This window comes from Dermacentor albipictus, chromosome 4 (assembly GCF_038994185.2).
Source record: "Dermacentor albipictus isolate Rhodes 1998 colony chromosome 4, USDA_Dalb.pri_finalv2, whole genome shotgun sequence".
Classification (NCBI taxonomy): Eukaryota; Metazoa; Arthropoda; class Arachnida; order Ixodida; family Ixodidae; genus Dermacentor; species Dermacentor albipictus.
The window spans coordinates 19639549-19658589 of record NC_091824.1 but is presented as its reverse complement, the minus strand read 5'-3'; the positions used below and the strand labels follow the sequence as shown (position 1 = coordinate 19658589).

The following is a 19041-nucleotide window of genomic DNA, read 5'->3' as shown; positions in this document are numbered from 1 at the left end:
AAAGAGTCAATTTTTCTAAGAGTGTACACTCTTAAGAAAAGTTTACACCCTTTGGGTTCAGGTGGGGACTAGGTGGGCTGAATGGTCTGCCGAGTTTCCAATAAACGCGGGGGGTTGTGGGCTAAAGGCCTTGCGGCTGGCGCATGCATTCATGACCAGTCGAATCTTATATTTCACTCCTTACCTCCACCTTTGGAAACAAGACGAGGATGCACTCGAAGTCATCCTCCGCAAAATTATTAAGAGCCCTTGATCTCCCCGTGAACACCTCCAACCAGCACCTCCTGGGTCTGGGCATGGTGAACACGTCCTGGGAACTCCGTGAGGCTCACTTAAGCAACCAATACACACGTCTCTCTAATGTCGGGTCGCCACCTCCTTGCTTGACTACAGATCCAACACACCACCCTTATGGAAGGGCGAGTATGGCTCCCTTTCGAGTGGAGATGCACTCTCTATGTATGCCCTCTTCCTAACAACATGACACGCAAGAAACAATGGTCGGCACCTGCAAGGGTGATAGCCCTGGGCCACCGTTACGGGTCAAAACCTGGCACTTATTACGTGGACACCTCCTGCCCCCACCATGGGGGATGCTACACAGCCGCAGTCATCCACCAGTCCAATACAGTTAACGGGCTTATATTTCGTACCCGCGACACAACTCATGCAGATGAGGTTGGCATTGCACTGGCTGCTATTCCACTTCCGATTCTAAATCAATTATTTCCGACATGCGAGGGGCCTGTCGGAACATCGAGCAAAGCTGGGCTCCATACTTAGCCTATGACTACTTCAAAATTGCACTTACACCGGGGACCCCCCTCACCAGAACATAGTATTGGCTGCTGCTCATATGGGTCTCGAGGGGAATGAGGCAGTCAACGCCGACGTCGGTGCGCTCTCTTTCCAGGCTTCCTTTCTCGACCCCCTAGATCAGGACCTAGAATTCAATCCTGCATATTCTTTTAAAGACATTGTCCATAATTATCAATCCGGCGATAGCCTTTACCCTTGCCCAAGTAGAGGACCACATAATACAGAGGAGTGGCGGCTTCTACTCCGTCTCTATACAAACACTCTGCTGTGCCTGGCAGCACCAAAGCATTTTGATCCTTCCTTCACGGGCAGTTGTTTGCACTGTGCGGAGAAGTGTATGGAAATTTACCACATGGTGTGGGCCTTCCCATTTAACCCATTTATTACCCCCTCCTGTAACCCCCTCCCCCCAATTCCACTTGGGAGGACTGGGAGGCGACCCTGCTCGGCTGCTATGACCTCGACCATACGCTCGACGCCGAGCGCGCTCGGGCAGTGGCCGACGCCACTGGGGTCCCGTACTAGAGATCCCACCTAGTATTTTTAAGGGCCAGGTCCTTAAGGACCGGCTCATGCATACCTCCATGTGCTTTTTTTTAAGGGCAATGAAAGTTTTTCACCACCCCCACCGCCTTCAGTTCATTCTTTTTCCACACATTCCATCATGATTCCATTTGTTTCAGCTGCACTTCCAGTTCACTGCTTGTCGAGACAGCAGACTACCGTACCACTGCGCGGGAATGCAATGACCTTTCCACGAAACCCATGCTCGACTTTGATCCACCTTGTTTTAACAATGCCATTTAGGTGCCTATTTTATTAAAAACAAACCCATCTGTCAAGTAACAGGTCATATATAATTTGAGCAGTAAATTAAGAACATGTCATGCGGGAATGACCTGCGGACACACTTTAAATGTTGCCAAGAAATCATACCATCAAGCGCTGCCCAAGAAAAATATGTTTTGGGACTCTGCAATGAAAAGCTTGCCAAATTGTTTCCCATAAGACCTTTGTGTAAACACCGTTTTTGCCATTGGCTTACCGCCTACATCACAGAGGTGGCAGAAACAAGCTATGTAGACAGGTCATACTCATCAACGAAGTTTATTAGAAATGAAACTGCATTCCTGACACAGAATGAGTGTAGTAACCAAAGGACAATATGTGAATCACACGGAATAAATAATGCATTCGACTTGTGCAAATATAAACTTTGTTAAACCACACCAGCACGCAATATCCTGCAAGGTATTACCTTACAAGACTTTTGTAGCACGAGTAGTTTATTGCACAAGTTTGCACTTCAGCGTACGTCTCCAGTAAACTCAACATTCCCTTGAGGGCTACTAATGTGATAATTAAAGAAAAAGAAGAAAGATGCTATTGTTCTTTGCATGACTTAGCTGGTCTGCTGTACTCAAAAAGGCACAAATTCATTATTTCACAGCAAAGCTAAGAAACATTTATATTTACAATGCAACAATCTAGTGCCGTAAAAAACTACAAAGCCAAACAGTTTGGTTTTTCCTTCACTCTAACACTTTACAGAGAACCCAGAAAGGAAAAACGCATTTACAACAGTTGGCAGTAGCTTGAGACCAAAGCGAGATTTGAAAAAAAAATAAAAATAAAAAAACGATAGAAGGAAAGACAGAATGAAACGTGGTGACTGCCCTTGGTCCTCTTATGCACGTTCAATGCACACAGGCGCACACAGTTCACCAATTGTCCACTGAGCACACCTCCGCAGCACTTGAAGGAAGCGTGTCGTTGAGCGTCATCAAATCACAAGTGTTGCTTTCTTCTTGCATGGAGAAAGGAATACAGTGGCTAGAAAGGGTGCCGTGGCAGTGACTGCAGAGGTACGACTGTGCTTTGTGAGGAGGGGTTCTCACAGGAAGACTCGATGACACATTACTCGTAGCACCATTAAGTTGACCAACCTGCAAAACGTGTACGAAGATTTTTGCTGCTATTCCTCACGTTCACAAACTGCACCTACAACCAAACGATCGCTGCACTGACCGGTCACCACAAGCATTTGTCTAGGCGCTAAGGCAAGCGTCCACAATGCCAGTGCAAGCATCAACACTTGAAACTTCCGGAGCATCACTGGGCAGGATGCGGTGGTAACTATGACTGGGTGGCCACACGAATATGCTGGAATTTGAAAGCACCAGCATCAATTAGCAACTGCAGCAACTGTAACGTGACAAGCCACAGGCTAGAGCTCTCGGATGTTCATTGGAAGTCTTCCGAACTGACTTGCTATTGAACTGCAGCAATGAAATGGGTGCAAGTATGTAGCGTAACAATGACTGTCAGCAATCTTCTCCTGCATTGCCACTTTTTACCACTGCACAGCCGCTACCTTTCTTGTCGGGAATGCCACTCGATGCTGAAGCACACATGGCAATACCGAACAGAAGACTAACGGGCGTACAGCTTTACACAGAGGTAACACACAAAAGGCTAATGACAATTACTGTTACACGGCAAAATTACCTACTTCAGGGTTTAACCTTGGTGGAAGGGGGGTGTCTCTCATTTTGTAGCACAAGGAATTCACACCCTTTGGGGCACAAAGCAGTGGCTTCCAGCCTTCCACCTCATGAATATGTATCACATGGATATGCGATTCCGAAGGCCACTGGCCCTTTTCTAGCCACTGTACCAAAAGGGGGAGGGGGCCTGCCTCACTCATCGCTCTCCCACTTGGTGTGTATCTTCTTTTTCAGCCGTGCCCCAGTGTTTGTAGGTGGTGCGCCATCGCAGGTGGCAAACGATGCTTCAACGTTGGTAAACTGCTGCAAAGTGGGACTCAGGGGCCTCGCGGTGTGGGCAGCCAGCAGCTGACAAAGGCGGCTGTACTTGTCACGTCCCAGGAGCCGTTGTGCAAGCAGCTCCTCGTGCCGTCGCTCCAGCTCTTGACGCTCCAGGTGCAGTGTCTCAACGTCCTGTTGCAGAGAGAGAATCTGGTCCAGCTTGCGCTTCCGGCAGTTCTGCGCTGCCACCTGGTGGGAGATGAGAGAATGCAACACAGGTGGGATCAGCCCTGGCAGAAGAAAGCCACCACGATTGCACAGGTAGGTAGGTTTAATTTAACAGCAATTTTATTTACTAAGAGACAAAGCTAAACACAATTGCATGAACACAAAACCAGCCAACTATGAAGATGGTGTTTTCCGTTTAAGCAATTTCCGTTTATCAAGATTCTGCTGTATTCATAACCCAGCTCTGGGAGTGCTTTCCAGTGCCTGTTGTGGCTGTGACAGTGAATGTGGAACACCAATTAAAATGCAGCATCGCAGTGCATGACCTTAGGAGCAGGTAACTGGCCGATAAACTTTTGTATGCTCCCTCAAGGCCTAGAAAGGAAGAGCCCTCACCATGCAGTGACTGAGAACACAGAGAGAATCAAACCGCCTGTTGGCTTCACAGAGTTGTTACAAAAATATAGCCTCTTGTTTCACCGCATCATTCTTGCTCATTGCACAGTGTCACTCACTTTTTTGACAATGACCGCTTTTCTAAGGTTTATCTCTGTCATTAGGTTATTGCACGGTGCAATGCGCATCTACAGTATCCGAAATATCTTGAAGGTTGTCGCCAATTCTATAGCAAAGGTAATCAGACGGTACATGCAATACGAATAGTGTTGTACATTCTCAAATGCACTTGAACAGCAGCGATTACAATGGAAGCAATGATGTACCAATAGCGGATGGGTTTGAACCACAACATCAGATCTGAAGAATGATTGTGCTCATCGCTATTGCGATTTGAGTGTTGCCTGCCTGCCTGGGCACAAGTTCACCCAATAAGCGTTGTCACAATTGGGCGGGGAACATGTGGGATAAAGAAAATCCCAACCTATAAATAAATTAATTAATTTATTTATTATCAACAGCACGTCATTGTCATTACAGTGGGAATAACGAGTTTTGGCAGTGCTTTGGTACTTCGCCATCCCTACAATGTGACAGCAACAAACTTCCAGGTGCCCCCATATTCCTTGCCTGTCTGTTCACACAACGTGACTTTGAGAAAGCACATGATTAAGCGTTTACTTTTTACAAAGATCTTTCTGGTACTGCTACATGGGGCAAACAGAGAAGTTCCCCAGGTGCAGTTCAGAAAAGCCAGTGACACGTAGAGTGTGGCGGCAGTAGCATACCTTGTTCTTGCCGCGCCGACGAATGTCCCTGATCAGCGCCAGTTGTGCCTCTGTCAGCTCGTACTTGGCGAGCCGCTCGTTGAACTCGTCAATTGGCAGGTCCACAATCTCGGCGTTGGACAGGGGCAGGTTGAGCGCTCGCGCCCGCTTCTCATCCCGCGACGCCCGCGCATGTCGCTGCTCTTCCGTCTCGTACGCCAAGCCAAAGGCCCCGTTGCCCGAAGCCGTCTCTTCGTCATCGTCGTCGTCCTCCGATGTATCGCAATTTTCTGTATGGAGTTTTTGCACACAGAGCACATTTAGGCACACAACAAGAATGAGCTGCAAGGTGACTGCATCCCGTCACCAAGGCGGCTTTCCATTTCCACCTCTCAATACCCACATGGCATATTATATTTGAACAGTTAGATTTCCATTAGGAACTCTCTCCCAACGAAGACAAAAAAATATGTCGTTGTCTGAAATAGTTTGGTAACTTACTATATTGTCATTTACAATTGGTTTTTCTTACACTGTGTGCTTTAGGATTTCTTGCTGCTTTTTTGTATCTTCTTTTTCCTTGGTGATGTATAGAAGTGTATTTTCTGTTATATATTATTTTTGTATTTTGCATGCATTCTCTATCATTGTTTTGTATTCTGTAGGCTTGTTACACATTAGGTTCCTTTATGCAGTTTTATTGTAATGCATGAAACAAACCACCATACAAGGAACCCGATCCAATACCTTCACCAATGTGCACCTGATGTTTGTGCAGTAAAACTTCACTTTAATAAATGTCATTTCAATGAACATTTAGGTTGAACAAAGGTGCTTAAAATCCTCCATGGGCATTACAGTTTCAGAACTCAGTGTGAGGCAACTTTCAGTCCTAAGAACATTTCGGTAACATGCCACCTATACAGTGTTATTCTGCCTGAATAATGAAGTTGTTGGGATCTAATACTGCTCAGTGCCTCCAACTGTTACACCATTGCTATTCTGCTGAAAAATTCTTGCTCAAGAGGAGGATAAAACACAAGGGTCCGAAAATTCATTCTCTTGTGCTGAAATGCATCAAGTACAGTCTCCGCCAAACTTAACCCAAACAATGAAGACATACTTGTAGTAATTTAACACTTTCGGGACCGGCCCATAGGCCATCGATCCTATATGATCGACGGTTTTGCGCGCACTGCCCCGTTCAAATTTCCGCGCGCTTGGACATGTAGCTCCATCTAGGAGGTCGTCAGGAACTAGACTCTCGGTTTCGGCATAGTTTCTTTCATTTCCAGCAGGTGGCGATACGCGAGAGAGAATTTTCTCGATTGCGGCGGCGGCGGACGCAGTGGAAAATGGCGTCGTGCTCGCGTCCGGTCGCTCGAAAAGAACGCCGTCAATCGCGCGATTCCGCTGCTTCGGCAACGGATTTTTTTGATGAACCGAGCAGCGAAGAGTCTGAAGACGACTTCGGCAGCTCCGATTTTATTTCGGACTCCGATTCGGATGATGATGAGCCACGGACTTCATCTAGTAGCCGAAGGTGAGCATAGTTCCACATTCATTTCTTTCTGGAGTAGGTGAACGGGCTCGCTATATGTTCTCATTATTTTATCTTTACTTGATAGGGTCTCAGCAAGCTACGGCAATGATCTGCTGCCGCCAGCGCAGAAGCGAATTGAGTTTTCGCCGCGACGGGAACCTGGCGTGTACTTGGACGCAGAAGTGGGCGTGGCGCTCAGAAGCGGATCAAAGAAATTCTTGACTGCTCTGGACTTCTTTCTTCTGTTTTTCTCGATGAATGTGATCGAAACAATTTGTGACAACACGGACAAGTATGCTTGGACTCACATTTTGGAAAAACCAACGCATGCTTGTTCCGATGGATCTTGGGAAGAAGTCACCCCAAGTGAAATGCTAAAGTTTATCGGACTCGTAATTTACATGGGCGTTGTGAAGGTTCCTCGGCTGAAGCTGTATTGGAACGTAGGAGATCTGTACAGCGGTCTGCTCCCACCACGGATCATGCGGCGACGCCGGTTCATAGCTCTACTCGCAATGTTGCAAGTTGCAGACTTGGACGATGTCACTCAAAGTTCAAGAGGAAAGCTCCGATACATGTGGTGGCTCCTGCAACACATGAACGAAGTGTCAGCGAATCTTTTCCAGCCACATCGCGATCTTTCCGTGGATGAGCGCATGGTGAAATCGAAAGGGCGGTCAGGCATCCGACAGTATATCAAAGATAAAGTAACAAAATGGGGCTACAAGCTGTGGGTCCTAGCTGACCCTGGCACCGGATATACTGTGCAGTTTAGTGTGTATACCAGTAAGCGTGAGCAGCCAGGGCCCCATGGCTTAGCTTTCGACGTAGTTTGCCAGCTGTGTCACAGGTATTTTGATCAGGGCTACAGGATCTTTATGGACAATTTTTACACTTCTACTAGCCTGTTCAGTCATCTTCTCAGCCGAAAAACATTGGCTTGCGGAACCACACGCAAGGATCGCCGAGGATTTCCTGCCGAACTGAAGGATGCACGGTGGGAAAAAAAAGCTCGACGTGGCGACATTCGATGGTTGCGCGATCAGAACATCCTGTACCTTCAGTGGAAAGACCGGCGTGTTGTCAACATGATGAGCACGGTTCATACTGCAAATGACACGGTCACCGCAAAAAGAAGGGAAAGAAGGCAAAATTCCTGGACTCAGATATCTATAACAAAGCCTCTGCTGATCCATGATTATAATGCTGGCATGCTAGGCGTAGATAAATCGGATCAAATGATTGGATATTATAATGTTCTCATGAGAAGCGTACAGTGGTGGAAGACTCTGTTCTTCCACTGCATCGATATTGCATGTGTGAACAGTTTTGTACTCTTCCAAGCTCACCGCACATTGCACCCAGAGATTCCTGAGCTGGCACGCACTGCCGGGTTTGACCACCTAGCTTTTAGAGAAGAGCTCATTCGGCAGCTTCTGAATCTTGACGGTGCCAAGCAAGCACACACGCCTCCACCACCCGTCGCAAAACATGCACTCCACAAGCCGGAAAAAGTGGCAAAACGCAGAAACTGCAAGCTGTGCTATGAGCAGAAGAAAACCGAGCTCAAAACTAATGTCTTTTGCAGCACATGCCAAGTTCACTTGTGTTTTACGACTGCCCGGAACTGCTTCGTCGAGTGGCACAAGAACCGTGGGACCTGAGTGGCTGACCACTGGTGCAAGCTAGATTTCACACAAAAAAAAGACAGTTGTAGATACGCGTGCCAAATTTTCACAAGCAAGAAAGGAGGCATTGTAGCACATTTTGTATATCTTGAATTTTTTTTATTATGTTTTTCCACTTGTATATCCATGACTTTTCCAACTTTTTTATGTTGTTCTTTCAGCAAATCTTGAATTTGAGATTTTTAAAAAAATATTATATATCACTTTTAAGTCTAACCTTTCTTTATGCATGAAAGACCATCTAATTAGCTACATTTTGATAAACATTGCAGCAATATAGCGTAATGACTATTCGTAATAAAAAATAATTTTTGACACCCATCAGAATTGCCTGTTTTTTCCCCGGTCCCGAAAGAGTTAAGAAAAGTAGAGGCTTTAAGGAGCAAACACTGATTTAGCACATTCAAGGCAACCGAATTTGAAATTTCCAGCACCCTCTGACAAAGGAGCAAAATTGTGCGACTTAGCGCTACAATTATTATTACAGTGGACTTCCTTTAAATGGAACTTTCAAAGGGCCAGGGAAATTGGTTCCGTTTATTAGGAGTTTTATTTACTGAGAGAGATTGTACAGAGAATTGCATGAATAAATAACCAACCTACCATGAGGATGGTGTTCCGTTTAAGTGACAGTTCCGTTAGAGCAATTTCCGTTTATCGAGATTGCACTGTATTTCTTTTTCTGGGTAGAATTTGATAAAACCTGCAGAGTTCATGTATTTCAATGTGCTAATTTAAGGTACACATTGAGTTTTCTTGCCAGGTAAATAACTTTCCAGAAATAAAAAGAAATTCTGCTTTTTGCATAACTTGCTTGCAGGTGAGCTAATTAGTAAACTATACATGGTGTCATAAAGATTGACAAACAAAAATGATGTTGAACGACCAGATTTTACAGTGCTACAAGAACAAATGCTCTAAGCTGAAAGGCACAACATGTCAAACTTTTTAAAGTAACAATCCGTAGTAAGAGCCACAACAAGAACTCCTTGAAGATTCATGTAATAATATTTATTATTATTATTACCCAGCACCTCCACGAGAAATGTTACGTGAGGAAAGACACAGACGAAAGATGCTATTTACACGCTATTTACACTGGAGCCAGGCAGCTAGGCTGACACTCGCTCGTGCCAAGGGCACTGACCAACTTCGTCGTCGTTCTCGCGGCGGCTCGTCTCTTGAGCATCGCTCGATAATATTGTAATAGTATTATATGCATACAGCATTTCGTGCCTACCTTTCTACCTAAGTGTCTACCATTCTAACAAAAATTAATTCTTAAGATATAAAAAGTAGAACTAGAGATATCATCACACCAAAATTGTCACACTATCAGAAATGCTCTTTCGAGAAAACGAGGAAAAAACAATTAGTGGCATATTCATGGTGATTACAGCAAAGGCTAAAGTAAATCAAGGATGACACAGGGGTCCAATCAAGCAAAAGTAAGTGCACGTCGCTAACCTGGAGCAAAGGTACTTCGTTAAAACTTCTTTCTGGGCGAGTTGGTGTATACAGTCGCCGACCGTTTATTCGGACCTCATGGGGCCGGCGAAAATGTCCGAATAAACAGGTGTCCGAAAAAGCAGATTAAGAAAAAAAAAATGAAATCCTTTATTTCCACGCACTTATTCGGGCTCGGCAGTAGGCTTGGAAGAAATCGTGAATGCGCCGTTGCACGCTGTTTCATTTACGCGCAATTAGATAAGCCTTAATCTCGGATAGGGTCGTACGGTCACTATTAGGGGCTGAAAGCACAGTCACTGCTTGTACACGCTCCGCATGCGACGGCAGCGTAGCACATGGTGCGTCATCTTCCGACTCAGAGTCATCGTCCGACGGTTCAGCAGAAACCTGATGAATGATCTTGCCGTCGTTGAGTTCTGCGCATGTCAATACAGCAGTGTCAGCACCTATGAAACTGTCAAATGAGACGGTGTCCGGAATCGCAATGCAACCACTGAGCAGGTCTCGGCAGAACATTTTTCGCGTCAGTAGGGAGCACATCGGAAGGCGAAAAATCTTAGGCCTCCCGGCACCCGCTTGCCAGCATTCCCCAGCGCAGTCTGCGCAGGCACTGTCGGCGCCATTAGACCCTTGACGCGATGTTTACGTATGCCGTGTTGGATCACCGAAACCTCGACACAGCACACAAAGCAAACACCACCGTGCTGACACCAGTCGCACAAACGATAAACGCGGCCTGCTCGCAGCGTCTTGCGCGAAGAAACAAATCAGCTGCTGGATTGTCTTGGCATGGCTTACTAAGCTGAAACCGGAACTGCTGCAGAGCCACTCTGCTCTATCTAACGAGGCAGAAACGATGATGATGAACGGGGATTTCCACTAGCGCCACTTCGTGAGGCAGCAAGGAAGCTCCATTCAAAACAAAAATGGCGTTCAGCAAGTCGAACCATGCACCGGTCAGAGTCGGTGCATGGTGCTCTCGACCGAGTTGGCTCAAGGAGTGTCCGAAAAATCAGACGAGAGGTTGCAAGGTGTCCGAATTTTCGGCAGTTGTTATACATTATGGTCTATGGGGAGAATGGCGGTGCCGCGAAGCTGACCGAATAATCGGGCATGTCCGAATTTTCGGAGTCCGGAAAATCGGTCGGCGACTGTACTTGATTTGACAAATGTAACAGCGCCAACACACGCAACCACAAAATAACGAGGGATGAGACACAAGCGTGTCCCTTGTTTCTTTGTGCTTGCACGTGTTGGCGCTGTTACATTCGTCAAATCTGGAGCAAAGGAATGTGAAAAGATATTTGAGCAATTTCTCGGCTCCAAAGAGCAGCCTCACCCATTTAAGGCATGTTCTGGTTCAGTATGATGGCGACTACACATAAACTGACACAGTTATTAGGGAGGTTTAGCTTGTCCAGTATTCGGGTAAACGCAAGCTAAGTTAGGGCGGAGGCATAAACGTGAGCGGCTGGCATGGTGCAGACACCTGGTGGCGCAGAGCTTAAAGAGACAAAAACGGCTAATATTGCCTTAACCAAGTCTATTCTATTTCGCTATGGTGTATATTTCCGGCACTTGCGTAATCGTGTCACTGCCAAAAATTTACACCCGCAGCAAAGTAAAATACACTTGGTTACTGCAATATTAGCTGTTTTTGTCTGCTTGATCTCTGCGCCACCAGGTGGCTGCACCATGCAGGCTGCTACCGTTTACACTTCTGCCCCAATGCCCCAATCGTCCCATCCGCCTAAGTTTACCAAAATACCGGACAAGCTAAACCTCTCTATTGTGTGCTATGTCAGACGAGATGCTTCAAGGGGACACCCCCAGTCACTTTTTAACTATTCCTACACTTAAATGTTTCAGATATGCTTCAGTTAAGCTTGTTCTTGGGGAGTGCTGAGATGGGGAGTGCTTGTAAAGCACTCCCCATCTTACCTAAGCTCCCTGATAAACTAAAGGTAGCAACATCCCTCCTCCCCTGGCCTCTCCGTCTCACCACACGAGTCTTCCCTTGCCGCTCGCCCTCAGTTTCCTCCTTTTGATTGCAGCATTTGCACTGCACAGCACACCAATCACCATGATCGCAAGATCCACGAACCTAGAGATAGCGATCGTAATAGACAGCGATCGTGATCAAGAGCAACCGTCATGGCGCTGGCGCAAAGTAAAAACAAGTAAACCAGGAAAACAAAAGGCGAAGCTGGTAGAGTGCGGATGCTCGTGGGCTTGTTTCTTCAGAAATGGCACGAGTGCAACTACATGAACAGGTAGGTGCGGTAAGTTCCAGACCCCCCTCACCTGGCCTCGCTTGGGCGTTAACAGTTTCCCTTCCATTGTTCACTGCACTCCCCTTGGCTCCTCAAGTTAGCTTGCTATCTCCTCAGCCTCATACACTTGTCCTGGCAGAACATATTTTTCATATACCTTTTCAAGGACAATGGCAAGTTGCCATTCACAACTTGCAAGTGCCTGCCATATGTGCTAAAACTCATTTTTGATCATATGGAGATTTCTTTCTCACTATCAATTGATGAGAGTGGTTTTACATCAATTGGTTGTACAGTAAAAACTAATTAATTTGGAAAACTCGTCCTCTAGTCCTGCCAGGCCCATATACATAATAGCATCAAATTCTCCTTAATTCGGATATATTTGGCTGCACACCGGTTAAGTGGAATAACCCTCGAAGCACAGCGGGTGCAGTGTGCCACAAAAGTGTGATGCAAACGAGCAAAAGCGACTTTAGGGTCTTATCCAAACAAAGTGGAGGAGTTTGCATAGCCAGTCATCAGCAGAAAATGACAATGCCTAAATGCTTAGTATTCATTTGTGCTGAACAGTAAGCGCAACCGCTGTGCTTATGCTCGTTAGGAAAAACTGCTGCAGAATTTTCGTGTATTTTTCACTCGGTTCACACGTTGGCCATGCGACTTTCAGAACTGCGTAGTCACCATCCGTAATCGCTCCGATCGTGATTTCATCCACATCAGTTGGGGCAAACAGGAGTTTTAATCCGACAGCGTTAAGGGCCCCGTGTTGCAGAAAATCTGGTGTCAGCTTAGCTTGCCTAGCTTTGACCGTTGTTTCAGCAAAAATAATTCCTAACCGTACAAACCTAACCACACAGACCCTCCGGGTAGCGCAAGGAAGTTACTGAACTAATTGAACTTCTCAAAGTAAAATACGTCAGAAAAACCGTAAAGTTTGACTTACACGCAACCTAAAGACATGCCTGTAGACATCAGACCATAATTTGAATATACGAGAAAGCATAATTCTGTTATGCAGAAACTCAACCCTTTTTCCAGCATTTCTACCATTCACAGACCGGCCACGCGACAGCGTGCACAAATCTCAGAGGCCACGGAGGCACGCGCGGTTCCTTGCAACACCTCCAGATAGCACTCACCTCCGCCGCATCGTGGCCCACGCAAGAGGCAGCGTTTCTACCAGAAAGCTCGCCTTCATGCACAGCGTTTGTTGCCAGCATTTCCCAATAAACATTACAGTTACATAAGCTGCAGCTGCCAGAAAGCCTGAGAAGCAGTCGGGGATCTTTGAATGCTACCACGTTCCACTCTCAAACGCGAAGCTTAAGCGTCCTCCAACTTTTCTTTTGACTCTGCAATGCATAAGCAATAGCGTGCCCTCATGTAGTAAACATTTGTTTATTGTTCTCTCGATACCCTTGATAATGAAACATTTGGTTAATTTGGACATTTTTTTTGGTCCTGTGAAATCTGAATTTACAGGGTTTTATTATATTGCTCATCCCAAGGAATAATGCCTCGCCTATGCTCAAGGTTCAGGAGGTGGGTGTAAAATCTTGCAGTTCATCTGTGACAGTAAAACAGACAATGGGCTAGTTGGTAAGGATTCATTATGACTACGGCTGCGCAAAATACGACAAGGACTAGGAATTAAACAGGATGGGTACTAAATCACAATTGGGCTAAGCTACACACAATGCAGCTGAGCTTAGAATGTCCATGCATGCATGAAGAGCAGAAAAAAAGACGAAAGTAGGGAAGTATATGATCAATAGCTAGCCAAAGCTTATACTCATCCATATGTCACCCCGTAAATCTACCCTTTGCATATAACTAATGTGAAATGGCACATCTGAGTGCTACCCAAATGCCAAATATTCCTGTTGCGTTGCTTGTTTTCGTTTTTCCCTCCTTTTCACTTTATGATATAGTATATATATATATATTTTTTGTTTTCTTCAGCGAGCATGAATAAACAGGTTGCGGCTTTCCTATATTCCCTGGCATATACATCGAAAGAACTCTGTTTCTTGATCACAAAGCGCTACAGAAAGCTGACCGAAACATAACTGTCCCCCTTTCTTAACACCACTCATCCTATTTACTTGCTCGTCCTTGTTGTGTTTTGCACTGGCATACCCATAATAACTCGCATCTCGGAGGTCACATATCTCAGTTAGCATGCCCCTGGTGGCCAAGATTAGCATGCCAGTCTGTTGGGGCTACTGGGCCTGTATTATTAAATTATTACATACAGTCGAACCCAACTATATAGAACCCATTTACATCGAATTAGTCTGTATACGGAACAATTTCTGAACACGGTATAGTTACAATGAGTATATATATAAAAAATTAAGCTTACATCGAACAAAAATAGCAGCGACTCCCAATACACTGAACGACAAGAGGGTGCCAAAGTGGCCCCGAAAGTTGGCTTTCCCTTGTTGTGGCGGGGAAACCCGGCGGCGCGGCTGCATTCAACCGCTATCCCTGCCGTGACCGCGCTGTGTCAGGTGAGCCGTCGACATCTCCCTGAAAAATTGATCCTGGCCGCTTGCTCAGACAACCAATCAGAGGCTCTTGTGCCCTCGTCGTGCAAGATGGTGCAAGTACGAGTTGTCTCGCTACTTTTCTGGTTCATTGTGGTTGCGCCTTCTGGGCCTTCTCCCACAGTGTTGCCGTGATGAAGTGGCAGAATTTGCTTTTCGCCGTGAAGCTTGAAATCATAAATCGGGTCGAACGCGGTGAGAAGCCCGATGACCCCGCAGCGTGCAAGATTCCGAGGAGCACTCTCAACACGATCTTGAAGAATAAGGGGGAGATTTGGGCTAAAACGAACACACTCGTGACCCGGTGCCCGTGGTGCCCGACGCGTACGCACGACTGTGCACAAGTGGTTCAGCTGAAATTGCTTCAGATGTGCCGGCTTCCGCATGCCTAGTGATGACTGTAAATTCTGACGAGTGCGATGAAGCTGTTGCCGGTGTTGCCGAAGCTTGGAGTGAGCTGTCAGAATTTCTGGAAGCCGTTCAAGAGTCAATGGTCGATGAGCAGATGATGGCATCACGACCACAAGAGATCCCGAAAACGAAGACTAAATTGCCGACATCATACCGAGTACAAGTGAAAGTGGACAGACACAATGAAGAAAGCAATGATGGTCATTGGCCCATATCCTCTGGGGCCATCCACTTGCACTAGTCCGGTGCTTCTGCTAGAATGTGGTAGGTTGCGGTCTCAGCTGCTCCGACTCTTTAGACAATGTGGAGAAGCGCGTGCATTGCATCCAGCGAAACTGCCCAAGCAAAAGAAAATACAGGACTATTTAATGCGAAACTATGTTAGTTTCATCAATAAAGTCATTTTATGGATGGTATGTGCTTTTATGACGTCCAATTCTTTAGCAGGCTTATATTGAATTATGCCCTATATCGAACTGGTAGGCATTTTTTTGCAAGTTCGATATAGACAGGTTCAACTGTATAACAAGTTTCCTTCTCATGGTCCAGCTCTGCATTGACTACTTGGCCCACACAAATGCACTCCTGCAACAATGCACATCAACCCCTGTGCTTTCTCTGTCTGCTTTACTTTGGATGCGGTCTATCTTTGGTCTATCCTGTAGCATGACTTCCCGGGCTTAGCATCAAGGCATGCGTCATCATGGAGAGCGTTCCAGCTACAGCTTGCATGTTGCAACTCCCACCGAATGCTATGGAACAACCTTGCCCAACGAGCGGACCTAGTGGTGAACTTTTCCTTAGCCTTTAATGGTTGAGATGCACACCGAACACATACCTGATGCGGCAGCTGCTTCAGCCGCAGAGTACGAATGGTTGTGGCGTACAAGAGAGCCAACGGGACGGATCACCAGCCTTGGAACGGTGGGCACTTCAGGTGCAGAAGGGAACAGGCTGCTGGGCGTTGGAGCATTGGGTGGAACGACTGCCACAGTGGCGCCGCCAGGCAGACGAGCCAAGGGAGTTGGAAACGGCGGTGGTGGCTGCTGCAAGCAGGGGGCCCCGTAGCCGCCCAGCACTGTGTCATTGTCTCCCTGGGGTGGAGAAACAAGCCAAGTCAGCAGTGATCTGAGGGCACTCAAGTTTGCCTTTTCAGGCTAACGCTGCACATGGTGCAAAGGTACTTTAAAAGGGTCTTAGCCTGAACTCGCTGGTACTGCTTCATGGTGAAAAAACAGCACAAGAGAAACAGGACAAGACCGTCCTGCCTGGTCTTTATTGTCCTGTTTTTCTATTCATGTTTTTTCACTATGACGGAGTGCGAAGACACACCATGGTCGACCTCCCCCCGTGCCTTTAGGTGCAATGACTATGCTCTCAGTCACCTTAAACTGCCACTCTTATTATGAGAGGAGGCGTTCCAAGCAATAGAGATGCAAGACCAAAAGATGGGTAACAATGTTGCCTTGCAGTTCCTTCACTAGCTCCTCGTGATGTGATGATTTTGACAGCACTCGCTCAAGACTAGCTAATTGTTTATTGATAAAATAATGATTACACTGCATTCTAAAGGAACCAAATGCCACACTAATGCAAGTGTCAAGTACTTTTCCTGTGCTGAAACGGCCAAGATAAGAGAATATGCTTCGAAACCCGTGATGTTGTGCTATCATAAGAAGCCAACAAGCACTGACACCAAGGACAACATAGGGGAAATTACTTGTGCTTAATAAATAAAACTAAAGAACTGATAAATTAATGGAAATGAAAGTGGATGAAAAAACCACTTGCCGCAGGTGGGGAACAATCCCACAATCTTCGCATTTCGCGTACGATGCTCTACCAATTGAGCTACCGCAGCACCGTTTCCCCATCCACTTTCTTGGGTATTTATACAGTCGAACCTCGATATATCGAACAGCGCGGTGATCGCAAAATAGTTCGATACAGTGAAAGCTCGTTAATTCGAACTTCAATAATTCGAATTTATGGATAATTCGAACTGTACGATTTGGTCCGGCCAAGCTCCACAGAAGTCTATGTATAAAAAAGTCCGTTAATTCGAACGCCAGAAGGTTCCCTCACGGATAATTCGAACTACGCTCACCTGGCACACGGCCAGAGAAAAGCGCCTACTGCCTACACACAAGGCTGTATTGCCTCCGAAACGGAGAGAACGGCGAGAGAAGGCAAAATCGGAAAAAAATCTAACCGACGCGGGGTCAGCCAGAAGGCAGTGGCGGCTGCCGCCTCTCCGTTCTACGTAACCTCCAAGAATTCTTGCCCGTTGCGAATCTCGAAGGCTTTGCAAATCTTGTACAGCTGCTAATGTTGTGCGGAGATGGCACGGAAAGCGCCAAAACACAGCGAATCAAGTGCAATCAAGAACCAACGAATCAGGGCCTTCGCCACCTTCACATGTTCAGCGTCTTTGTCTCGGCAGTCTTCATCGGTTGTGCACCTCTGTTTTCAGCTTAGGAGGTGTCGGCCGTCGCGAATCATTGTGATAGTGTTAATCCTCGGCTAACGTTCGTTTCGGTGGACATCGGTGGTGTGGCACAGTCGGACCCAGAGCTTCGACTTGAAGATGGCGTGTGCCCGCGGCACACGCCATCACTTTTTGACATGCCAAATTTCTGACATGCCCTACTGCTTCCAAATCGCAGTGTACTGTTGCTCTCCTTCACTTTCGTTAGTTCGAACTTTCGTTAATTCGAACTGAAGCGGCTTCCCCTTGCGGTTCGAATTAACGAGCTTTTACTGTATAGCCAGAATTCGATTTATAAAATCACGTAGAAAACGCGTCAAAAACTAGCACAAATCAATCAATGAACCAATTGTGGCGCAATAGATACTCACATGAAGCTTCAAACAAAGTATTTATTTAATTCGCTGAAAGTACTGAAGCAGCGTAGCCTGCTTCATATTGGTAACCGTGTGTTTGACCACAGCGTCCTCAACATAGTCCAAACGGTCCACAAGAGACAGTCCAGTCCCTTCTATTGCGCCGCAGTAGCGACGTACAACGGCCAAAGCAGCTACAGCCTCAGTTGCAGTTGGGAGTGGGGCAACATCAGCGCTTGCTGGATCAGCCTCGGCAGCGTCTTTGTTTGGCCGCTCAGCAGTCACTTCTGCAGCGATCTCCACGTCTGTTAACTCCGCCACTGTTCCGGTGCTGTCGTCACCGCCAACGAAGTCCTCTATGCACATGCTGTGTGGCTCAGCACCGACAAAGCGCTCGAACTGGCTCCAAGTTTCTTCAAGCTGGCATTCTTCCTCTGTGCCATGCAACGTCAAATCTTCAGTTGCTTTCTCGGAAGCTTCTTCAATGCGGGTCACAAACCCGCATGCCGAACGCAGTGAACTTCTCAGCGCCGAGAATGAACGCAAAGTTCTTGGCCTTCTGCTGTAGCATTGGTCCCGATAATGGAATATCGGGACCAATAAACCATTTGTACAGTGCCTTCTCGACGTCTTCAAAGGCAGCTTTGCGCACCCGCCGCGCGCCTGAGTGCTGGTTCTGTTCCGCCTTAGCCTTTATGTCACTCTTATTTCTCAGCAGAGTGCTCAAAGTACTCCTTGGGATGTTGAAAGCTTCGGCGACGCTTGCTTTCTTTTCTCCATTTTCAACACGCTGTATCACTTCCAATTTCGCAGCAAATGTCAGGGTCGTACGCTTCTTCGCGTTTGCAGCCATCACACCAACCACGACAGGCCTACGCCACACACACAATGACTGGCGTAGCTCAAACGGCAGCACCGAGACGCACGTGTTGTTGATGTTGTCAAACTAGCCAACCTGGCCAAGCCACGGCCACGCCAAGCCGCCGCGTGCGTGCGCCGCTATGTTCAAATAGCGCCCTCGGCGCAACAGATGTGGGCAGCTGTCGTACGCAGCAGTCTGAAACGCCCATCACGCCGCCGCTATCTTCGAGAGTGTTGCGGGAAAGCTCGCCTCCTCTCAATAGAGCGCACTTGGTCTGGGACGGCGGAGTTCGATATATCCATTTTACATCCGGCCCCGTTCGAAATAAAAAAATTAAAAATGCATGCGATTTTCCACGCAAATAGAAAGTGTTCGATATACACAATAATTCGATATATCCGTGTTCGATATATCGAG

The 19041-nt window shown here is 46.7% G+C and overlaps 1 protein-coding gene across 3 annotated transcripts in view; it reads right to left on the bottom strand.

The window, feature by feature from the left end:
- Positions 1 to 1910: 1910 nt before the first annotated feature.
- Positions 1911 to 19041, bottom strand: part of cnc (NFE2 like bZIP transcription factor cap-n-collar) — a 181657-nt gene continuing 164526 nt past the window's right edge. For all 3 annotated transcript variants that reach the window (XM_065448127.2, XM_065448125.2, XM_065448126.2), the window contains 3 exons: positions 15757 to 16012; positions 5000 to 5268; positions 1911 to 3836 (listed from right to left, as the gene is read on the bottom strand). In XM_065448127.2, coding sequence (XP_065304199.2) covers positions 3519 to 3836; positions 5000 to 5268; positions 15757 to 16012 — 843 coding nt within the window. In that variant the 3' untranslated portion in view covers positions 1911 to 3518. The remainder of the gene's footprint in view (positions 3837 to 4999; positions 5269 to 15756; positions 16013 to 19041) is intronic.